The following is a 25856-nucleotide window of genomic DNA, read 5'->3' on the forward strand; positions in this document are numbered from 1 at the left end:
TAAATATTAATTTTTTTTGCTTACATTCCTATGCCTCTTAACTTCATTTTTTCCTATTGTGTCTGTATTTTTAGTATAAGCCCCAAAACATCCTTTCCAGAAGTAAGAAAGTAGTAGAGTGTGCTTAAAAAAAAAAAAAGCCATTGTATCGTAGAATACAAAAATAGAGACTAAATCAAGGACTATTTTATGAATGAGAACCAAATATGAATTTTAAAGCCAGAGACAACTTGGGACCAATGCTGAGACCGGTAGAGCCTAGAACAGAAGCTGAGGAAGTCGGGAGCCTGGGGCAGGAAAAGCCTGAAACAGCAGTGACCTTAGGTAGGAGACAGGGACAGATCCCTCCTGTGTGCAAAGCCAAAAGACCAGCGAGACTAGGGAGGAGGGAACAAGAGGGTGACACACTGCAGATAGAAGGTCAGACAGAGCAATAAGGGGGGACGTCACAGGTCAATGTCAGGACTTACTTTTGCTCTAGGAAAGATTAGAAGCCAATGGAGGTATTGAAATAAAGGAGTATGATCCAACTTAAATGATGTAACTTGCTTTAAAAACATTTCTGGGGTTGGTATGTTGAAATTAAATATTGAAGAGCGAGGGTAGAAGTGGGGGGATCAGTTAGGGGGCTGCTGTCCTAATCCAGGAGAAACGGATATCCGCTTGCTCTGGGATAGTAGTAGGATGTGGGGAGACGTGATTGGATTCTGAATGCACTGTGAAGGTAGACTTGCAAAACTCTCACCATCTTTAGACGAGTGATCTTCCTGAGGATACATGGAGATAATACAGATAGATACAGATACACACAAATACACATACACCCACACATGCATATACACATAGAACTACAAATAGATATAAAAAATAAATATAAGGGGCGCCTGGGTGGCTCAGTGGTTTAAGCTGCTGCCTTTGGTTCAGGTCATGATCTCAGGGTCCTGGGATTGAGCCCCATTTCAGGCTCTTTGCTCAGCAGGGAGCCTGCTTCCCCCCCCTCCCCCGCCTGCCTCTCTGCTTGCTTGTGATCTCTCTTTCTGTCAAATAAATAAATAAAACCTTTTTTAAAATAAATAAATAAATATAAAATATCCACTTACCGATTTCTATCAAGTATCTGCTTAGGCAATAGGCAGTAAGGCCTTGTGATACTATAAATTAACTTACTGTATTTCTATCTTCACAGGTGAAGTTTATATCCTATCAAGTAGTAAAAGTATGACCCAGACTCACAATGGAAAACTCTACAAAATCATAGATCCCAAAAGGTGAGATCTCTTCATATACCTTTAAGGCAAATAATGTTTCTCCAAGTTGTTTTACTGTGTTCAAATTGGTGATGATGAGTGGCAGTTACCAGTCCACAAAGATGAACACTTTGGCCTAGCATATAGGTAGGCCAGGTGCTGTCCTGGGAGGACCCTCAGCTCCGGTCTGTGAGGGCTGGACTTGACTCTGCTGGACTTTAGAGCCTTACTGTGTCCACACAGTCATGTCATTCTTGTTGCCATCAGAATGCAGCCTTCTGTTTGTGGAATCAGCTTCCTCCGTTATGCGCAGAGGAGGACCCGAGGTAGGGCTGTGGCTTTAGCTTTCATGTTGGAAGCAATAAACTCTCCGGTTATTTCTAGAAAATGAACCATACTGGCAGACATTACAGCTGTTCAGTATGATTTTTTCATCAGGTAATCAAGATAAGCCAAATGGCAGTTCAGCATCCGAGCCTCATTTCCAAACTATCTGGCAGCTCACAGCTCTCATGCAGGCTTCTGTGACGAAACAAATGGAAACTGAAGAAATGTTGTCATTTATCCCAGCAAGAGGAAGACTCAAATGTTGAATCTTTTAAAAAATATACTTATCCCCCCTACTCCTTTCTAGCCACCCATCACAGCAGCATTATCTTGAATCATAATAAGTCAGTTGTTCTTTTCATGGGTAACGTCGGAACTATCAACAGCTGCTAAAATTATATACTATCAAAAAGATATTAGTCATCAGCTTAGAAATAACTGTTCATAGAACCTAGGGTGTCCTCAGATAGCACTACTGTTGAACACACAGTTGTCAGACTCTAGCTATACCATGCTGTGAATTTCAGATTCTCTCTGTAATAACTTATCTTCATGAGCCCATATGCATATTTAAATCCCCACATTTCAAGTCTCTTTAAGAAGAAGGAATTCTAATAACCTTAAAAGTTTGCTAAAAGCATGAATTTAGTTACAATTTAAACATTCTACTTGTAAGTTATGATGTAGGTTTTTTCCCAAAAATCACAGACTAACTAGAGATCTTCCTCCTTTTCCCATACCACAAAACACTGTCTTTCTTGAGAAAAGTTTAAGCTGACAATTGTACTACAGAACATGAAGAGGAGTAATCAATTCTAAATGGTCTGTCGGCATATCACATGTATTCATCTGTCACACCCCGTCACGTTCCTCCTCTATGTAACAATACACATTTTCTTCCCCAGTAAGAGAAGCACCCATCCATGTATTGTAGGAGATCTTTTCCTCTTCAGCTGTGAAACAAATGCCCTCTTTGTGAAAAGCAAAGTAATGAGTGGAAAAAATATCAGACATTTCGATGACGGTTGAAGTTGACAATGTTAAGAACAAAAATCAAACAAAGTAGCAGCATTCTCCTGATTCATAATAATGTCTAGGGATTTCACTCAGATCTCATGCCCTTCGATTCCAAATAGTCATTATTCCACTATGTTTGTCAAAGTTGATAAGCTTTTACAAGCTTTTACAAGCTTCCTGGTAGTATTATAATGAATTCTCCCTCCTCCTCACAAAATCTTTCTCTCTTCATCTGGATTGTTTAGTCTGCTGGTGGTGAGTTGAGGTCAATTTTACACCTTCCATCCATTATTAGTGTCTAATTACCAGGGTTTCCATAAGGGACCTTGGCTTTGTGATCTTGGGGCCTCCTCTAGTAGGGTGGTCTCAGAGTGACATACCTGAAAGGCCTGACTTCTCATTACGGTGCCTGTTTCTGGTGAGTCCTGTCACGTGTGGGGCCAGGGTTAAGATGTGTGTTTGGTTTTCAGAAGGTGGTGGGAGTAACAGAGTCCCAAACACACCGTCCTTGTACACAGACATAGACATAAATTTCAAAATGAAGCTGACTGTAAGAAAACAAATGTTTTCATAAACATTTGTTGGGAGGCTCATGCTGTTTCAATTTGGATGCCAACGTTTATTATTATAGTATTTCTCCCTAGATGAGTTGAAGTTCTGTATAAGCAGATACTTTAGTGTATGTGAACGGGATTATTTTAGAAACACAAACTAATTACTAGTGTGACAGTGTTCAGAGTGTCTGCTGCAGAGCCAAATTGTTTCTCTAAAACTTTTGAGGGAGAATTTGAAGCCAGGGCCTCATCAACTGGAAAACATTTCTTGTGATAGACATTTCTTGTTATATCAAAAATCTAACTCAAATTAAATTCTTAGGTTAATTGTATCTTGTGGAGGAGTCTCCAGACTCATTAGAATAATGTTTTTAGAGTCACTATTTTCACACAGCACTTCACTCAAGGTCCTGGAAGAGAATAACAACAAATTATAAAATTTTTATGTTTGGGGTGCCTGGGTAGCTTAGTTGGTTAAGTATCAAGCTCTTGGTCTCAGCTCGGGTCTTGATCTCAGGGTTGTGAGCTCATGCCCAGCATGAACTTTAAAAAAAAAAAAAAAAGTTCTGTATTACATGTCATAGAAGTTACATTCTTATCATAGGTGTGTGGGGTTTTTTTCTGTTTTTCCCTACACACACACACACACACACACACACACTCACATATAAAGAAGACAAGGGATTTAAAAATCATCTTTGGGGATGCCTGAGTGGCTCAGTGGGTTAAAGCCTCTGCCTTTGGCTCAGGTCATGATCCCAGGGTCCTAGGATCGAGCCCCCCATGGGGCTCTCTGCTCAACAGAGAGCCTGTTTCCTCCTCTCTCTGCCTGCCTCTCTGCCTACTTGTGATCTCTGTCTGTCAGATAAATAAATAAAATCTTTAAAAATAAAAAAATAAAAACCATCTTCGATATTCTGAAGCCATTTTGGCAAAGGCGGGTGAGGTTACAGCGTTACTGACTGCCTCAGTCTATAAGGACAGTCTGGTCTAAGGCTTATGTTACGTAATCATTTACATAAGTTCAAAATCATTTTACAGTGGGCATCCACCTCAGAAAAGGATGGCAAGATAATCTGTTGTAAAAGCCGAATACCTTTATTCATAATTTAAAAAAATGAAAATTCAATAAGACTACAACTCTGCTTTCCTTAAGTAGATCTTAGGAGTCATTTAAAGAAAAAGTAGGGAAGGAGTGAATTTCCCTCCACGTTAGAACACTGAGCACACTTCAGGAGTATTGTCAAAAGCAAAACAGTTGCATCTTGTCAGAGAGTGGAATTAGGTTCGAGTTAATCCCAGTCACCCAGCTTGCTGAATCAACTCACTGGGTCCCAAAAAGTCTTCAGCACGGGGTTCTGCCTGCCCTGGTTGGGGGAGCTCCCTTGGCCAGCAGTTCCAGAAAACAGATTGAATACACTGGACACAAGAGAGAAGGGCAATAATTGTAATTTCACTTAGTCACGCCGCCCAAGATGGATCAACTGTTAGGAACAAGTCATCCCGGCAGGACAGGGAGGCAACTGGTCTTGTCTTGGAATCTTCCTTATTGGGGGTGCCTGCATCAAGTTCCTTCACACTTCTCTCCCCCTTTGCCCATCAATGGAGTTCATCAGTATTTCTGCTCTTCCTCATTTCTGCGGAGTGCTCTTAAAGTGTTCTTAAAAATGATTAAATCATACATTTAAAACACAGTAAATGCCTTAATATGTTTAATATGGTTGGTATTCATTCTCTGCATTCAAGAATTATTTTCAGGTGATCGCTCAACTTTGAAGGTTGTCTTTCCAACCTTGGAGTAAAGGTGTCTATGGAGCTCTCAAGAGCTCTTGATGCTGAGTTTCCAGATGTCCAAATCATGCCCTAGATGCTTACTCTTAATTCAGTCTTTTCAGAATCAAATAAATGCACCTGAGGGGTGGAAATTAAACAATTCTAATAGTTTACGTACCTTCTAAGCTTTGTGTTTATCGAACGCAATTTTTTTCACACTGCTGCCCAAGATCTTTAATTTTTGCATCAGATGAGACCAAATGACTTTTTTTTAAATTATTTTGAAATGTTTTCAGGGTTATTTCTCCAGGAATTTATAAAACAAAATTATTCTTAATCGTACTGATTCAATTACTACGTACCCAGTCATTCTATATTTTAACATACTGCTTATCTGTGATCCAACCAAGTCACGCAGACCCTTCCCCAGAGAGGTCTATAAATTAACAATGCAAATTCAGGCTTGGGAGGTCATTTCACAGAAATGTTCCATCATCAAACTCCTGTGACCAATATCAAAGACTGCTCCCCACAACCTCCCATCCCCGTGCCTCCTCCACACGCCTCCCCTCCATGGCCCTATTTACTGCCTTTTGCTTATTTTCTTCTTAATATCTTCACCCTACTCCTAATTATACTAGATGCTGAAGAGTGGGTTTGTCTTTTGGGTTTTGTTGTTGTTATTGTTGTTTTCTTTTCCCCCCAAAAAACTCACTTCCTAAGAGGACATCCGTTCTGTTTATCCTTCACATATGTCTCAGGGAGCCAGGAGGCAGCTCTGCCATCCTAAAGAAGGTCACACATAATAGAGAGGCTGTAGCCCAATAAGCCAGTCGAGTCCCAATTCATCAGTCAAAGTTTTATGCAAGTGGCCCCCCTAGGTTGAGAAATCCCCACAGTGCCTGTTGACCCAGCTGCCAAGTCCTCTTGCCGCAGGCCGTGTTTTCATGGCCACCCGGACAGTAATACAAACTGTTTAGCAGCTCCATTGACCTTTCAGCTATTAACAGGGATACGGGCTCCACCAGGGACTAGTTTTCAAACATGACAGAATTTCTGAACACTAGAGGTCATGAGCAAGTATATGCCCTATAAAAATCCATGCAGCATGGTGGATTTGACGTCTCAAAGACAGGGAAGCATGTTCTATGTTTCACTGTTATTATTTCTTGACATATCCGAGAATGGAAGACAGAGATATTTTCTTATCTGCCCCCTTATATTTAATCTTAATGCATGGTACTTTACGTGCGGTACATTTGTGGCTAAGCGGTCCTCCCTAAGCTGCCCCATAGCATTTGAAATTTTGAAGATCTGTTATCAAAGAATGGGATAAGATCAAAGTAGGAGCTTCCAATGAATGAATGAGCATGCATACATAATGTATGGTAATGACCTACAGATACACTGGAATTTTAGTCCTACTTTGCCAGGATTTGCATGTGTATATATTCACACACATTTAAACAAACTCAGCTCAGGCACACCCTGCTGTGTAGAGCCATCACCCATTTCAAAATAAATAGAAAATATTAAATAACAAGTTATGAAAAAAATTTTATCCAAGTGACCATGTCATTTTAAAGGCTCATATATATAGATATATAGATATGTATCTATAGATACATATCTATATATCTCCTAGTCCCTGGATATGTGACATATGACCATAGCATTCAAAGGAATGTTCTGCTGAAGGCTAATTAAAGTCTCTCTTAAACTATCAATTTTGAATGTTAGAATATCACTGCCTACAGATTGCAATGAAGACTTGGTTGAATTACCACTTTCCAATGGCGCTTGTTAAAAAAATATAAAGTGTAAAATAATGAAGAACATATTTTTCAAAATGAGACTCAGGTGTTAAGTGTTGAAAACTCCTAAAAGCATTTCTTTTCGTTGCCATGTTTCTCCCCTGCCTGGGACAATGGGAAAAGTCGGATATTATCAGATCTTCTGAATTTTCTGTACTTCCATTGTAAGGCAATGTATCAGATATTGCAGTATTTGAGATAAAGGCAAATCTAACCTTGCATGAAACAGCTACATATATTTGTAATAAGATGTTTTCTAGAGGAAGGTGTACTTTTAATTATTTTTATTGTTTTTTTAAGATTTTTATTTTTAAGTAATCTCTACACCTAACACAGGCTTACAACCCTGAGATCAAGAGTCACATGCTCTACGAATGGAACCACCCAGGTACCCTGAATAAGGTGTATTTTTTTTTTTTTAAACTAATTCATTGTGCTCAAGTTAAAAGTTCACATGACTTGCTTTTGTCAACATTGACAAATGAATCAAAAAGTGTAACATCAAAATTTGGGAATTTGTCACCCTAATAGTCTTAAAAGAGAATTTAAACTGACATTCTTGTGTTCTTTTTTTTTTTTTTTTTCTTTAAAGGAGTTGTAAGCTTTTATTTTTTTAAGGTTTTTTTTAAGATTTCATTTATTTATTTGACAGGGAGATCACAAATAGGCAGAAAGGCAGGCAGAGAGAGAGGGGGAAGCAGGCTCCCAGCTAAGCAGAAAGCCTGATGCAGGGCTTGATCCCAGGACCCCAAGACCATGGCCTGAGCAGAGGCAGAGGCTTAACCCACTGTGCCAACCAGTCACCCCTCTTGCGTTCTGTTAAAGGACAGAAGCTTGTGTCCAATTTTTGCTTCCCATTTAAAGTATTCAGTGATCTTTAAAATTTCTGCCTTCCTCTGATATAAAATTAAAACACTGGTACTTCTACAGCTTTAAGTGGGAAAAATATTTATTATTATTATTATTATTATTATTATTATTTAGTGATTTATAAATAAAAAAACACTGTAGGTCTTTAAGTCTTTTGAATTATAATGTAATCAAAGTAATTTTTGAAATGTCTATTTTCCCAATTACAAACATTTCTTATTTCATGTCTCATATTTTTTACCTAAAGTTATGGTTTATGAATTAAGTTTTTAAGATCAAACTTGCTTTTGGACAATAATTCTGAACAGAATATATTCCTTCTTTTTTTTTTTTAAGATTTTAATTTATTTATTTGACAGAGAGAGTGAGAGAACACAAACAGGGAGCACAGTAGAGGAAGAGGGAGAGGCAGGCTCCCCGCTGAGCAGGGAGCCCAATGCAAGGCTCCATCCCAGGACCCCAGGATCATGACCTGGGCCGAAGGCAGACACTTAACCATCTGAGCCACCAAGGTGCCCCATCTTTCCTTCTTTATATTAGGAAGCAGTGGCTTTTTTTTTTCAGTTTTTATTTTTATCATATCAAAGTAAGTACAGTTATACTCCAAGATTAGATCAGGAGATTTAATAGTCTACAAGTATCTTGTACCTGTCCCTGTATTCAAGATCATGTATTATGTGCTATAGAGGGAGAATATAGGGGGGAACTTAGTACCATCCTCTAAGGAGCTTATTTTTATTTTAATTGGGGATCACATGCATTATCAAAAATGTAAATATTATTTGAGATAACACTTAGGGACAAAAACAATTATGTGAGAACATTATACACTATAAATTGCCAAATTAATGGCCCAGAGAGCTATGGATACTGAGAGAGGTAAAATTGACCGTGATTTGGCTCCCTGGCCCAGTCCGTTCTGCTCCACTGTGCTTTTCTTCAACACTAATTAGCTCACATATAAAAGAGAATGATGACTACATAACATGGAAATTATGTAGCTTTCCAAGCAAGTATGGCCAGAATTCTAAGAAAAAGAACAAACCCTCAGTCAGGCTGTTGCAAAGCAGAGGAGGTTTCTGAGCTGAGAGGTAAAATAAACAAGCATCCGTACTGGGTTCCCCTCCCCAGTGAGGTGTTCTTTCAGCGTGGGCTCTCTGCAGGTGGCACGTTCCCCCAGGAGTTCATGGCCCACCTCCAGCACCATTTTGGTTTTAGGTATTCCTGAATTCAACTGAGGCAGCCTCCATCTCCTGCCCACTCTCACAGGGCTGCCCAAACTCTCCCCCTAGGTACCAGATTTTGCTGTTTTAGTGTTTTACTTAATAAGTTGCACTGATCTTAAGTGGTCTGCCCCAAACCTATTTTTCCCATAAGCCTTATTATTTTTAGTATGCAATTTTGTAGCATACAAGATATTTCAGGAACGTGTACGTTGAATTAAAGTGGAAAGGCCTGTTTTTCTGTATTCACCACTAATAAGTGGGGGTAGACCGGTTTCTGAATTTAGGACATTAAAAACATAATGCAACAGACACTGAAGGCAATTTAGTAAAATTGGCCATTTTGGGTTTGTAAAAGCAGATGACATTACCATCTAGTCTCATTAATTATTTTTCCTAGGTTTTCCCTTTAAGGAAATACATAACTTTTCATTTCCTAATTTCCCCATGGAAATGTATATACATTGAGTTAACCTGAAAAGCTGAATGAAGGAGATCCATACATCCTCTCAGATACTTGTGTATTGTGGTGGTGGTGTTTGGATGGTGAGATTAGCAGGGCCTGAAATATGGGTGCCTTACTCGCTTTTTCCTAAAGAGGGCTTGTTGAGTCGAAAGAACACTGGTCCAGAAGATAGTTCCAGACTACGTGTAACTAGCTTTTATTGTGGTTGCATCTTCAGATGTAGAACAAAATTAAGCGAGATTTGTGGAAGTTCGAGAATCTTGTCAGCACTAGATAGCCAAATCTGTAGCTCCCCTCATTAAATCATCACTGCCTCTTCCCGCTTTGAGTTCAGTGCTCACTCAATCCCAAACTGCTCAGGTATTAGAGTCCATCAGCACTATTTCTTAAGTAAGCATATACTCAGCATTTAAACTGCAGACTTCAAAATGAAGACGACATTGGTCTCAGAAAAAACGGCCGAGGCCCAGGCCCATATTTTCAGCATATTGTAGAGTAGAGAAATGTAGTAGTTCAAAGCAATGTCTGGAAATAAGGCTTTCTCCATCCTAAATTGGAATTCTAGAAATATACAGTACAAATTAAAAATTTTAACATGATACAAACTGTATATAACTTCAGAGCTATCCTTGAATTTAAATTATGTTTCCCTTTTCTCCAATATCAAGGTTGCTTAGGACATATACAAAAAGATATTTCTGGGGCGCCTGGGTGGCTCAGTCAGTTAAGCGTCTGTCTGACTCTTGGTTTCAGCTCAGGTCATGATCTCATGGGTTGTGAAATCAAGCCCCTCATGGGGCTCCATGCTCAGTGGGGAGTCGGCTGGGAAATTCTCTTCCTCTGCCTGTCCCCCACTTGCTTGCTTACGCTCCCTCTCCCTCTTTCTCAAATGAATAAATAGATATTTTTTAAAAAGGATATTTCTGCAGCCTACCTGTGATATAATGTCAAGAACAGTATTCCTTTAGCTACCTCAAATAGGGGGCGCTTGCCTGGCTCAGTCCAAAGAGTATGCGACTCTTGATCTTGGGGTCGTGGGTTCAAGCCCCACTTTGGGTATAGAGATTACTTAAATAAAAAAATAATTTTTAAAAGAGTACTTCAAATGGTACTTGAAAAATCCTGTTAGAAAATGAGTATTGCCATCTATACTGCCACAAAGTCCCAATGAGACCAATATTGCATGGTTATGCAGAAATGATTCCATTTTCTCTGTTCTCTTACCTGGATATGATTGCATTATATCCTTGAATGAATGTATAAGATTCCTTGCAGCCAAATGGAATTTGTATCCTGTATTGTTTCACTAGTTGGCACAAAATGGCTATGTATGGTCCCAAAATAGGCTGTAAATCCAGTAATATCGCAACTTCTACTCCTTGTGGATAAACCGACTCTGAAAAGTTAAATGTTAATGTGAACAAGAAGAATTTAGTGAACATTCAGACTAAAGAAAAAAATCAATTTATGTATTGACCTTGGAGAAAAGCACTGAAATGAGTAAGTGAGAGATGACCAGGCCATTCTACGAAGATAGGGCTACGCCTATGCCCCAGGCTAGACAAGTGGGACAGAAAAATCTATCCCATCAGGAGAAGTCTCCACTCCCTTACCGCTTTCTAGGTAAAAGAGCACGCTGAGTACTGGTGAAAGGAGGAGTGGTTACGGATTATCGCTACATATCAAAATGCTCACAGTAAGGAAACCCATTAAACCAGAGAATCCATGGTGGCTTCCAAAGCCAGCCTGCCTGCCTGTGCGGGAGTGAAGACTTCATCTAAGCATACAGTTTTAAAGCATTCTTTCCCTGGAAGCCCCTGGCCACACTAATTCATGGCCATATCGATTCCTACTGGCTGGGAAGTGGCCCTGACTTAGAATAGTGCTTCTCAAACTTGAATATATATGGGAATCACGTGACAAACTGGGGAGAGTGTAGACTCAGTAAGTCTAGGGAGGGGCCTGAGCCTCTATATTTCTAGGATATTCCTGTGTGATGCTGGTTCTTCCGGTCTGGTACCATGCTTTGGATAATAAGGATTTAGACTTATCACTTTTCCCTTTCACATGAGAATAGGAAAAAGCATTCAAGAAAACTAGTTTTGCAAAGGTTGCAGTAGCAAAGGAACATTTTTCCAGGTGTCTCAATGTGAATATGGATTAAAGAATAAGACAGTTTGGGTTCTTTTTTTAAGCTTTTTAAAATTTTTTCATTTGAAAAAAAAATTTATTCATTTGAGAGACAGAGAGAGAGCATGTACAGGCATAGCGGCAGGGTGGGGCGGGGGAGGTGGGTAGGGAGAAGCAGACTCCCAGCTGAGCAGGGAGCCCAACCTGGTGCTTGACCCCAGAATCCTGGGATCATGACCTGAGCTGACAGCAGATGCTTAACTAACTGAGACACCCAGGTGCCCAAGAATGAGACAGTTCTTACATCACCTTCCTCCCTTAAGCAGATGGCTGACTAAGAGAAGCTTTAGAATGATTACTTCTTCTGAAACCTCTAATGAGTCAGGATTTTATAAGTGAGTATTAGTACAATTTATTACCTGGTTTGACAATGACATGAATTTAAAATCTAGGCCCCTAACAAAAATTTCAGAATGAGTCCCTTCACTTTTTGTGGAAAACTCAATAGACAGATTTCTAACGTACTCAATCTGAAAAGCAGGCCTACTCAGACTCAGGATTATCCCTGTGCTGCCATCCAGGTACACAGAGGACTTCTCACTTATTGATTTGTTTATTCATTTGTCAAATTAAATATCATAAAATTAAAACCATCTATAATCTCACTACCTGGAGACGTTCATTGTTGGCTTTAGCTAGTCACAAGTCATCATGTAGGATATGTTACAAATCACTTATGCTTCTCAACTTCTCCTTTATTTCGAGAAAGTATTTCAACCTTTATGCTTCTACTCAAACCCAGACAGAGTGGGTTTCTATTTCCAGAAACAATGCTTTATGCATTAAAGAATATTGGACAATTTCTTGGTACTAGTCCTTATTGTTTCATTGTCAAGTGTCAAGATTGTAAAGTGTATTTTTCTGATTTAAATTAGGTTTGAAGACTATAGAGATAATTATCAACAAATGGGTTTGATATATTACTTATTACTTATTATTTGATATATTACTTATTACAAACATCAATAACCTTTTAGCTAAATTTTCTACTTTAAAAGATATCTTCGACTTTATTCAGTAGAGATAAGAATCCGAAAGTTAAGAAAGTGATTGTTTAAAAGAAGAACAAAACTATTTAAGCAATTTTAGTACACCTACATTAAAACACCCAACTTTCCAGTCCAATAAAAATAAGAATGAAGAATGAGGTAACCTATCACTATATGCGTATATGTATATTATATGTACATATGTATACATAAATACATACTCTAGATTTTTTTTTTAAGATTTTATTTATTTATTTGACAGAGACAGAGATCACAAGCAGGCAGAGAGACAGGCAGAGAGAGGAAGGAAAGCAGGCTCCTGCTGAGCAGAGAGCCCGATGTGGGGCTCGATCCCAGGACCCTGGGATCATGACCTGAGCTGAAGGCAGAGGCTTTAACCCACTGAGCCACCCAGGCGCCCCATACTCTAGATTTTTGCTTTGATGCCGTGTAGTTGTGTATATGTAGTAATTATGTACACATATGATGGTCTATTTCAAGGTGAGACTGTAAAAGTTCACATTTACTTCTTTTATTCCCTTTTCTGTTCTCCTCATTGCAATTTTCTGTTCTTTTCAGTGGAAGGAAGAAATGTCACTAGAACAGAGAGTGAGTAGAGGAGGATGGTTGGGATAACCAAAACTCTTTGTTAGACCTTATCAAATACATAACCAGAAAAATGAATTTTAATACATTGGCGTGATTCCCAGTTGGAGGAGAAGACAATCCTATCTTCATATCATGCTTACTTCTTTGTTGGTTGTTTATTTACTATGACTATGATTAATGTAAAAATGTTTCACTGAAAATGAATTTAACTATGCCTTAGAAAAATTTTGTAAGACTTAATTTAGGCGACAGAAATATAGCAAGTGTTTTTAGTTTTAAGTTTATGATATAGAAGTATAACAGCTAGATTTTAATGATCTCGTTCCCCTAAATAGTCCATGTATTCCTAATATCTTTACTCAGTAGCACAGAAAAGAAACAAGCACTCTCTTAAAATTCCATATCCTTATGTATTCATTCATTCAATAGCCTTTTAAGTATCTTCCATATTCTACATATTTTCTTAGGGCCTGGAGGGACACAGGAGAAGAGAGGGAAACATAGTCCTACTATATGCATTCAATTAACATTGAATGCTTCTGTAGTGTTTTCTAGCTCTTCTGAATATAAGTAGTTGAAGAGATAAAATACTTCGGTGGTTTAAATGTCATCTTGTAAAACATCTTTCAATCCTAAACTAATTGCTTCCTTGTCTGCATTCTTGTGTTACTTCACATGCACCTACATCGTAACAAAGGCTACACTGCGTTAGACTTTTGTGTTCGAATGTCTGTCTGCTCCCTGGTGTCTCCATGAGGGTCGGAACCCTGTTTTGTTAGTCTTGCCCCATAAAGATCATAGTACTTGCCTGAGTGAGTGACTGACTAGTCTTCAGGAGGATTGAATATGTCCCTTTTGCCTTCAGAAAGCTTTCATTTCAATGGCAATGGGAAAGGAGAAAGGGAAATACAATCATTAAGAAAAGTGACAATTCTATGAGAGATGGGTTGTCCTTGGAGCACCTGTCTGGCTCAGTCAATAAAGTGTGGGCCTCTTGATTTCAGGGTAATGAATTCAAGCCCCATGATAAAAATAAAAACCTACTTGGGGGCGCCTTAGTGGCTCAGTGGGTTAAGCCTCTGCCTTTGGCTCAGGTTGTGATCTCAGGGTCCTGGGATCAAGCCCCACATCAGGCTCTCTGCAGAGCAGGGAGCTCCGCCGCGGCCCACCGCCCCCCCACCACCACTGCCTGCCTCTCTGCCTACTTGTGATCTCTGTCAAATAAATAAATAAAATCTTTTAAAAAAATAAATAAATAAAACCTACTTTAAAAAAGGGGGACGGGACTGTCCTTCATGAAAATTTTCCATTAATGGATTCCCAGTAGAATAAGTTTAAAGAGAGGGAGAGGATTTCTTTAACATGCTAAGTGAGGAATGGTAGTTGGCCACTTCATTAAAGAAAAAAAAGATTATTTTCTGGGTATTTAAATAAAATCTTAAGGGAATCACGTTCTTATATGATAGCTACATAGTTTTATATAAACTAAACAGACCCAAGTATGAAATAATTATATCCACAGCTAGATAAGCATTTACTAAATCTTAGGCAAAAAACAACTTAACCCCCCGCACCCCCCGCCATCTGAGTTTCCACATATTTGAATGTTTGGTGAAAAACAGTCAAAGCATCAAACTAGAGGATCAGCAGGAAAACAAGAGGCAGTTGCCCTCTCCTGAAGAACTTTACTTCACTATTGGGTCCTGATTTGTCACATCCTCATTCCTTTCCCTGGTGCACACAAATCAGTGTCCCTACACTTTGCCTCAGATGGGCAACATCTTCTGGTGGTGGTTGTTTAACGGGTAATTTACATTCTTGCCCTAAATGATGTCCTCTCCTCTTTAAACTCATCCGCTCAGACATAAACGATATTGTCAAGTAGTGTATGAGCTGCGTGCCTGCATATTTTGCATCATATATAGCATGATATGATATATATAAAAATACGTATCATGTATATCATATGTAATATATATAAATATACATATTTTATATATAAGCATATATATTTTAAAGATTTATTTATTTTAGAGAGGGAGAGAGCAAGCATGTGGGGTTGTATAGAGGGAGAGGAAATCTCCAGCAGATTACCTGCTGAGTATGGACCTCTGATGCGGGGCTCAATCCCATGACCCCAAGATCGTGACCTGAGCTGAAACCAAGAGTTGGACGCTTAACCAACTGAGCCACTCAGGTACCCCAAAATGTAATGTATTTTTGACACACCCTAGTTTAGAATCTCCTTTTGAACGAGTCAGAAAGACAGTGAATGAGGGAGTAATCAGTAGAAACTGCATAAACAGAATTTCAGTTACCAGTAAAATACCTGTTTACTGAATGCCACAGCCTCGGAGGATAAATGTCATCGACTCAAAGAAACTTCATAGCTATTGAAAAACAGCTCTTCTGGTGATCAAAAATGACATCATGGTTTCACAAAGTAAGAATTTTATTGAGAAAGAATTAGAGCCAACAACACAGAGCAACAAAACAGGAAGGCGAAGTTAATGCCTCCACTTTCCTTGGCATACCCATTTCACTATTTTTCCACCTTAACCCTCTGCATTACCCCCAAAAAGACTCTCTTGGGGAACACATGGGAATTATTCATTAGTGTTGTCTGAGTGAAAATACGCGCAGTCCATAGAATGCCTTGACAACCTTTCACATAAATTGACCACTTCTAGATTTTCAAAAGAGGTTGAATAGATTTAAGGGAGTTTTCTGAATTGTCACATTAGTTGCAAACACAGTACTTTCAACACAGAGTTAGACGTTTATTGGAGAGAGGACCTAAAGAAGTCACTATATATTTTGAATACGATTTTGAGTCATTGTAGGAACAGCCTGAAGTCAGGCCCCAAAGTATTATCACTTTATATTGCCAGAAAGACATAACAAGATAACCTATCTCAAGAAAACTGGAGTCTACAGGGCCCAATTATTGGCTTATCTCCGAAGGCTATATCATTTACTTCTTTTAGTGGCTTTGACCTATAATTATCACCTTCTTTGTTAACGGTGCTTAAGGAGTCCAACTGCCTTGGCCATCTTAATGGTGGTGAGTTGAGCGGTGATGAGCGTTTGTTTACATTCCTGTACTGAAAAGAATCTTCTCACCACACTGCGGCACAGGCACAGTGACTGATAGCGGAGTACCACTGCCTGTTGTTTCTCCAAGATTAGGTAATGAGTGGTTGTGACCATGCTTCCAGCCTCACTCAGCTTGAAAGACAACCTCTTGTGTTGGAAACAGTAAGAAGCATAAAAATCTCCTGAAGACATCTCTAAAGTCCTAGAGCAGTTAAAGTCTATGACTTTTTCCTAGGCAGATACGATGTTTGTTTCTGTTTGTTGATAGCATTCTTTTTATTCATAGATTACAAAACATATCTGTGTGTGTGTGTGTGTGTGTGTGTGTGTGTGTATATATAAATATATATATATAAATTCATATGTATATATAAAAATGTATATATATGTGGATTATTTTTTGCATAAAGGGTTGAAATTTTGAGTCAATAGTACACACACACACACACACACACGCACACACACACACAGATACCACTTCAAGAAAAATCAATCTGAGACAGGTATTTCAAGAGAAATGTAAAATGAAACAAAAATGGATTCCCAAGCTTTTTTAGGCTGCAAGTGCTCATTTAGATGAATGCCTTCAGCTCTGTGATATTTCCAAATATGCCAATAACAAGCAAAACTATCTCAGATACTATTCTAATAATTTTTATAGATCTGGGAAAAATGTTTTAAAATATCGATATATCTTTTTTAAGAATTTTAACTGCTAGAAATGTTTAGCTACTGAATGGAAAATATCGATAGAATTACAGTTTTAATGAATTTTGATCACGATAAAGTTCCTTTTAATATTTAATATATTCTCTGGTTCAAAACTGGTCAGTTAGATTTTGCTTCGCTGGGGTGGATTTTCAACTCTCAGAAAGTTGTTGATCTTTCTGAGCCGCTTAAAAGAAAGGTCTCCTTAGAAAGCAAAAGAAATTCTTTGCAAGCTACGAAATCACTGGGTTTCATCCTAATACTGATTTTCAACCAACATACACATGGAAATGTTGTCTTTTGATGCAGACCTCTAATGCCTGAGGAATGCAAAGCCACGGTACAACCTGCGCAGACACTGACTTCAGAGTGTTCCCGGCTCTGTCGGAACGGCTACTGTACCCCAACGGGCAAGTGCTGCTGCACCCCAGGATGGGAAGGGGACTTCTGCAGAATTGGTGAGTGTTTCTGCTGTCCCTAGGAAAGACCGGGCATTGGACAGTCCTTGGGAACTCAAGAACCTAACATCAGCTATTTCTTCTAGAATGATCAACGGTTCAAAACTTATCCATTTATCATAATAACGCTTAGTCTGCTTCTGAACTTGCAAATGAAATCTTTCCCGTGTTCCTATTATAAACAATTCACTTTAAGTTAATCATAAACGTAAAAGACTTCTAAATAATTGAGTCCTTTCAAAAGGTACAGAATGAACACAGCACAACTCAATCATCTGTACAGGCTCTCAGTCCTAGGTTTGAGATTTCACACCAGCCAATGACCTAGTGTTTGCAAAGCCCCTCTCCAAGTGCCAGCATTTTCCAGACACCCCATAAATGCCCTCCCTAACTTCACTGCTTGCTTTCTTGCTACAATGCACTAAAAACAGGGTTTTTCAGTGGGTGTTATTAAATAAAAGGGGAAAACGCAATTATCTAGAGGCACATTATGAGATTTTTTTAATTCTTTTTCCCACTCCCTTGTGACCCATCAACTAGGTGTGCAGCTGCTCAAAGACAGCCAAAGAGATTTATCCCAGGGTTACTCTATCCTTTAACCAGGGATTTCCTCAATTACATGCAACGATGTTTAAATTCTGCTTGATGTGAAGAAAATTAGATAAATTCAGACACCTAGTTTAAGATGTATATGTTGAAAGTGCATTTTCAGGAGAAATTTTCATTTATTTTATCTATGAGATGATGGGTGTTAGCTGAATCTGTTGTGGGAATCATTTCACAGTATATGTAAACCAAACCATCATGCTGTGTACCTGAAACTTACACAGCAATGCCTGCCATTTATTTCTCAGTAAAACTGGAAAAAGTTTCCCATAAGGATAAGTGCCTTTTTAAATGCATATGCATTTTCTTACAAAAGAACTTGATCTCTGCTATCTCAGATGTTTAAGTATCTCTTGCCAATGAAAATGTGTTCAAATTCATATTTTTTTTAAAGATTTTATTTATTTATTTGACAGAGAGAGATCACAAGTATACAGAGAGGCAGGCAGAGAGAGAGAGGGAAGCAGGCTTCCTGCTGAGAGAGCCCGATGCGGGACTCGATCCCAGGACCTGAGATCATGACCTGAGCCGAAGGCAGCGGCTTAACCCACTGAGCCACCCAGGCGCCCCTCAAATTCATATTTTATATTATCTTTAATGCCTAAATGTTGTCTTTTCTTTATTCTAAACATACGCTTGTTTCAAAAATTATAACCACAACTTGTCTATATATTGTCTAACAAAATGTAGCCAACATTTAAAGTCACACATACAGTATACATTTTAAGCTTAAATTGCTTCAGCAGGGATAACCCTACCGGGTTGATTAATACTAGGGTTATATGTCTAGGAGAGAGCTATCATAATTAAAGCTCTAAGTAATTACATCAGTTAAAACAAATATTTATTTTTATTGACCCATTCTGTCTTCTTTTTTCCATAGTTGACCCAAAAATGAGAATCACTGTTCAAATGCACAAATATTCTAATTCTTGATACTATATCTTTCTTCTACTCCCTTTAATGCCTGACGATACCTATTCTCTCTGCTTCTTTTATACAGTGTTCATTCTGTTGTACTTCTTATTTTGTATTTTGCCTAATCTCTTAAGTCACCTCAAGTTAGCAGATAACAAAAATTTACTGAGTGCCTTCTGGTAATAGTATGTTTAACTAAGGGTAAGCAAATTATTTTGAATATAGGTGGCATTATACATACCATTATAGATAATAATAATAATAGGTGTTGTAGATGAAAACAGACATTCTTTGAGATAACATAAAGTTTGTTTTCAGTACTTTCATCTTTCTACTAGTTGGTTTAAATAGTTTGAATATATGATAAACCAGAACCATTTTATAAAAGTACTCTATTCATGATGTTTTTGACCCAAGCAAGAGCTTTATTCATACACTAACATAGTTCATCTCCTACAAATTAAAAAAAAAAAAAATCTCTAATTATTCTCTTGCTTTTTCCTTTTCATTTGTCAGCCACGGACCACTGGGTTCTTAACCCACTGAGCCACCCAGGCACCTCAGACCCCTGGGTTTTGATTAATGCATTTGAAAAGGTTAAAATAAGCTTGTCCCCTAAAAGTATAAAGAAACATGTTCAAGGAATTCAATTCTGTCTACAGTTGCTGCACATCCCAGATTTAGCCATCAGTAAAACACAGTTAACATACACAACCAACTTCATCTCTGCATCTCATTTTAGCAGTAGATCTTTTTTTTTAAGAGAATTTATTTATTTATTTATTTATTTTAGAGAGAGAGTGTGCAAGCGGGGTGTGGGGGGGCGGGGGCAGAGAGAAAGGGAGAATCTCCAGCAGCCTCCGTACCTAGCATGGAGCCATGACCTGAGCCAAAACCAGGAGTCAGACATTTAGCTGACTGAGTCACTCAGGTGCGAAGTCTGCTGCATTTACCATTGTAGTGGTAAAAATCCTTATACGAAGAGATCCTGTGTATAGAGTAGCCCTGAAAAGGATTGCTATGAATATCCTTCCCTGGCTGACCACACTGTCCCAAGCAGGGGCTAGAAAGTGTAATCAGAGATGAAGCCATAGAATGCACTCCCCGGGAGCCAAGAGAAAGAAGAATCCAGGGCAGTCGATCCACATGGGAGAGATCCCATCTAACCTGAGAACTGACAGTTCCTTTATACTGCACCGAAGATGCTGAAGCCGCTAGGTCTCCCTTTCAGGCTTGGCCCTTCCCATTTTAAGGTCCTGCCCCGGAGGCATGGGAACATACAGTTACTTGGAAGGCCCTCTGTTGGAAATGCCCTAGTGGAACAGAGGTTTTAAAGAGCTGAAATCCTCGTTTTAAACAGAGTCAGTTCCTCAAGGGATTGAAATTGTTTCCCATGATCTCTGCTTTCCTGGAAATGTCTTCCATTCTCTACTGACTTCTAGCCCCCGCATAACCTGCTTTCCTTCTTGTATTCATTATCTTTTGGATCATTCTGTGACTGGCGACCTCCTCCGCTTCTTCCCTTCCCCTACTCATCAAATACTTGTTGGCCTCCTACTCGGTGCTGTTTCGGACATACAGAACGAAAGTGTGATTTTATTGCTTGTTGGTTTTTTTTTTCCCCCTCCCAGCAAAATGCGAGCCAGCATGTCGTCATGGAGGTGTCTGTGTTAGACCAAACAAGTGCCTCTGTAAAAAAGGATATCTTGGTCCTCAGTGTGAACAAGTGGACAGAAACTTCCGCCGAGTGACCCGGGCAGGTATTCTTGATCAGATCATTGACATGACATCTTATTTGCTGGATCTAACAAGTTACATTGTATAGTTTCTGGGACTGTTTGAATATTCCTTTCCAATGGGCATTTATTTTTTATCCTGTCATTAAAAAGAAAGACTGTTATCCCGCTACACACTTCCTGTGATTTCATTTTCTTTTATTAATTTAAAAATAATTTTCCAGAAATGGGCAGATCCTGTGTGTGTATGTTGGCACGTTTGTTCACCTAGGCGCACACACACACACACTCACAACCCCTATACGTGTGGTTGCCTAAGAGATGGGTTTTAAAAATATAGGTTTCCTTGTGTGGAGTAATTTACACAGAAATTCCATTGTAAATTGATAACGGAATTTTTATGTCACCAGAGGAGATTATTTGACTTCCCAGGAATTTTCTGTCTGTAATAACTAAAGTCAACTTAATGGAGTTTTGAAACATGACTGTGCAATCTGATGGATCTAATAAAAAAAAAGGCAATATTTTTATATTAAAGGATTATAATGTGAGAGAATGTTTCAGAACTCCCTGATGAATTTCCAAATGGGAGACTTGATATAAAATTGTAATCTTCATTTGTATCCGTGTATCCAGTTATAGAATGTTACTCACTTACCTTCTCATTGGCTGAGAAATCTGGTTACTCTAGTTTAATCTCAAGATTGTTTTCAAGTGTTTTATAATTAAATCATAACAGCATATTCTAAAACCAATCTTCCTAAAAGGTCTGCTTTTATTATATGTTGTATCTAACAATAGGCACTGGGTTTGTGTTACCTATTTATATTTTTTATTTTATTTTTATAATATAGACATCACCTAGATGAAACACCTTTGCCCTGTCCTGTAAAATACTAAAGTTACATTTTTCACCAACTTAATTGGAAAGAAGGGGAGTGAGCAAACAGTCTTTAATGTGCTGTGGATCTAATCTAGCCATGTATCCTTGTGCCAACATGTAATCATTAACGACGGATGAAAAAGCAAGAAAACAGCCAATCCTTATAAAATTCCAGCATTAAACTTATGTAAAGCGCTTTTCACCATAGCAAGACTGTCAGTGTATATGTGATTAGAATGTTGCAGATTTCCCACTGAACAAAACTCACTGGGGAAGTGCTCACTTGTTCTTAACAAATCTTGGCTATGTAAGCTGTCACTTGTACAAATTTTTTAAACAATAATTCTCTCCAAATATGAGTTTTAATGTATATGTTCCTTTAGAACCCGATGAAAATCCTCTTTGGTTAATGTATGAATAATTTTTTGTAAATGTTCTGTTCAGGTTTTTAAAGAGAGGCCATGTTCTAATTTAAAGCAGCGAAAGTCTGATAGACATTTTTCCTACTGGTTTTCGAGGCCAGCGCTCCACATTCAGATCATAACAAAATTATAAGGCCTCTTTGCACTACTGAGAAAACATCTCTCATGATGTGCACACCGGCTCTAAGTTGTCCTGTAAACATCTGTTCTTCCAGAATCTAAATTGTACGCTAGCGTAGATTATGCAGCACAGGCTGACTTTCCAAATCTGCTCCTTACCTATAGGAATGTGAGCCTCGATTAAAAAGAATAAAATCATGTAACTAGTATTTCTCTATTGTTTTAAGGTGAGAGATTTGCAATTAAAGCACACTGAGCATTTATGTAGAAAGGTTGTTTAAGTACACTGCTCTTGTCTTCCATATATGATTACTTAAGTTTCAAGTGACCTCATGCCGAATGGAAATGGGTTGAGAAACCTTGGTTCAGTGCTTAGTGAACAATAGCCTGCATTAAAAAGTGCATGCATAATTTTGCACAATTTAGATTCAATTGACAGTCTATTCAAAGAAGTCTCCGGATTAAATGAGCATGGAGACCAAATTGCCCTCTTACCCCAGAAAAGGGGTGGTCCCTTCTAGTCACACTAACACTTCATTGGCCCACGAGTGTGACAAATCTTGCCCTGAACCTGCAGTAGCCTGCATCTGGAGGTTAATAGCAGTCTTTTGTCTCCCTTGCTTTCTCTTCATAGCCCTTTTACTGAATTCCATCACAGAAAGTTTTACAATTAAAAAAAAAAAAATGTCCTGACAACCATTTTTGTAAATGGACCTTACCATCTAATCGTCCCTTATTCAGCGTGGGTGACATTAACAAAATGTGAACTTCTGGTAAGGGAGCCAGCTGTCTAAATCTGTCAAATCGTGCGGTTTTATTACACATTCTCCTGTTCATAGTTGCACCGAAAACAATAAGGACACTGCTATAGATTGAGCAAAATCTGAAAAATCCGAGGTTTTTTCTTACACACTTAATCTTTCCAGCTCTTCAAAAGAATCTCTCCAAAAGAAAAGGTGTTATATTGCCATTAATCCTCCTGTTTAAAAATATCTATATAAAACTGACCAGGCGCAGACTTTTTACACAGTCCTTTCCCAAGTGAAGGAGTTTCCGATGTCTTAGAAAAACATATGTACCCCAGGTGTCACTGCCTTCTCTATTGTGAGTCATTATCATAAAAGACCAAAATCTTCTAAAAGAGGAGATAGCAAGATCCATGGATATTAAATCTGAGCAAAGAAGTGAAGTCATTGGAGTCATTTCTTTCTCTTCCTGGGAGAGACGTAAAGAGCAGTGGCTAATTGACGGCTGCAAATCTGAAACTCTGTGATCATTTCAAAAACAATCTTTTGGCTTTTTTTTTTTCCAATAAGACTTTTAAACTATGTGACTGGAGAATTATCTTAAATGCTCTATGATAGGCAGGTAGGAATTGGATTCAAACATGAGTTAGGGAAAAGTGATTGTTTTATCTTGCGAATGGCAACATCTACTTGGTTCTTAAAGCACACAATCAAAATGGAGAAAAATGTCCTTGGCATGAGTGTAGATTCATGTGAGATGTGAGATAAAAATAAAATAAAGAGATAGAAAAATGTATATGATTATCCCTTTGTCCATTCTGGAGCTTACGCTTTGGCTGTTAATTTAATGTGAAGTGCTATTAGAGTAGTTATAAAGGTTTGGAGAAAAACTCTCTACCACTGCTCTTGCCAGACTCTTGTGCTGGTTCATAGAACCTTTTTTCTTACCAGTTAGTTAAGGTAATGAGAAGAAAACAGAATCGGCACATCATTAAATTGAAAAGAAGGGAAGAGTTAAAAAAACAAACAAACAAACAAAACCTTGTGTGTTGATAAAAAGTTCCACCCATACCTTTTCTTCTTAGAATTGTGGCTATTGTAAAATATTTTATCACAAAGATACTCAGAAGTCTTCTCAGATAATGGACTACATCATAAGGAACAGAGAAACCTACACATTCCAAAAATACAACCTAAATAGAAAACCATTCCCTTTTTCATTTCTATACTTCAGAGCAGGAAATCTCTATTGATTTCCTTGAAAATGATTACATACCGATTTATTAACAACTTTAATATGTTTCTTTTGATATTGCTTTTATCTCTCCATCTTAAACTGTATAACAAGCTTACCAGGTGAAAGACACAAGGTTAGATGCTGTATCTAGGGTCTTTTAAAGTATCATTAACTTAAACTTAATTATCACTCTAACATTCTTAACTTTGAAACAGAAAAGAGAAATCAAACCCAAAATTTTAAGTGGAAAATAAGGTATACCACAGGCAGATGTAGTTGGCTGATCGATAAATTACAGTTCTAACATCTCTAAAAAGTGTACCTATAGTATTTTTCTCTACCCCCACCCCTGCCTCTCTCTCTCTCTCTTCTCCCACCCACTTCCTATATGTTCTTCTTCCATTAACCTCTTCCTTCCCTCCCATTTCTTTTGGATTTGACCGAACAGATATGTCCTCAGTGCACCCATAATGAAGATGTCCTGGGGTAGGTTGCTATTGATTTTCCTGCCTATGACCTTTTTTCTATTTTCCTAAAAAAATACCCTCTCCCACTGTCACATTTGCTCAGACACTGTATCATGAACAGTAGACAAATATGAATATACTAGATTGATCTATTACAGTTAGGGAGAGAAATAACCAAACGCCTAAATGACTACCAGCCTGGATGCTCCAGTTCACCTTGTTTCCATCATTCACAAACAGGAAAACACAAATATCCCAGGCAAGAGCTTGAGCTAACAGTAGGAGAAGTTAGTAGCTATTTCCTATTCAGGCATGACCATATCTACAGAGTCTGTTTTGCGAAGGATTATTCCAGATCTCTTCTTTGCCCACCTCTGGGATGAGACTTGGACTGGCAGAGAAATCAGACCAAAGTCTCATGCCCCAAAAATGTACATATTTCTGTGTTACCCGTAGGAAGTTAGTGGGCCCCTTATTATGAATGCTGGCAATACTTTCAGGAAGTTCCTCTTTAGAATATCCTGAAGTGGGGCGCCTGGGTGGCTCAGTGGGTTAAAGCCTCTGCCTTTGGCTCAGGTCATGATCCCAGGGTCCTGGAATCGAGCCCCGCATCGGGCTCTCTGCTCAGCAGGGAGCCTGCTTCCCTTCCTCTCTCTGCCTGCCTCTCTGCCTACCTGTGATCTCTGTCAAATAAATAAATAAAATCTTTAAAAAAAAAAAGAATATCCTGAAGAAATGTTTACTATCTTACATTCTTTCTCTTCATCACACTAACCCAAATTAGTCCCGCCTCCAGTAATTAATGAAGTCAAAGAAGGTAGAAACCTAAGAACAGAAGCATTTCAATATTAAAAATACTAAGAACATGACCACAAGATCTGCCAAACACTAATCCTAGACAACTTCAACACTTCTTTCTCTTAAATATCTTCTCATAAGTTTTGGAAATTGCTTTAAAATAGCTGTATAGGAGAGTAAGCTGTATTCAAGAGAGCATGAGGGTTGTCGTGCTGTATTGTTCTCAGTCACAGCAGTAGTTTCCCTAGCTGTCATTAAGAGATGTATTCCTTTATCAAATCAGCACTTTCTTAAAATCTCCAGTTACATATGAGCCCAAGGGACACCCATCACTTACCTTGCTTTCTTTTGTGAAGGTCATATATAAGTAGGTTGCAAAAATAAAAAATAAATAATGGATTGCTCGCATTAACATAAAGCCTTAGGCCTAAAATTTGTTACTGCTTTTTTATTTCCTTGCAAGACTACACACTGACTTACCAAAAAAAAAAAAAAAAAAAAGATAACAATTCAATGTGAATTCTAAAGTTACATGCCATTATATATCACAAAGTCAGACATCAGGTTTCAGTTGGAATATTT

General features: G+C 38.3%; 1 protein-coding gene across 1 annotated transcript in view; it reads left to right on the plus strand.

Annotated features, from left to right (window-relative positions):
* The window catches only part of HHIP (hedgehog interacting protein), a 94248-nt gene extending 69348 nt beyond the window's left edge, over positions 1 to 24900 (plus strand). Inside the window, exons 11-13 of the mRNA XM_047717553.1 lie at positions 1187 to 1268; positions 17193 to 17341; positions 20497 to 24900. Of these exons, the coding sequence (XP_047573509.1) occupies positions 1187 to 1268; positions 17193 to 17341; positions 20497 to 20690 (425 nt within the window). The 3' untranslated portion in view covers positions 20691 to 24900. The remainder of the gene's footprint in view (positions 1 to 1186; positions 1269 to 17192; positions 17342 to 20496) is intronic.
* The last annotated feature ends 956 nt before the right edge of the window (positions 24901 to 25856 follow it).

Source organism: Lutra lutra, chromosome 2 (genome assembly GCF_902655055.1).
Source record: "Lutra lutra chromosome 2, mLutLut1.2, whole genome shotgun sequence".
Classification (NCBI taxonomy): domain Eukaryota; kingdom Metazoa; phylum Chordata; class Mammalia; order Carnivora; family Mustelidae; genus Lutra; species Lutra lutra.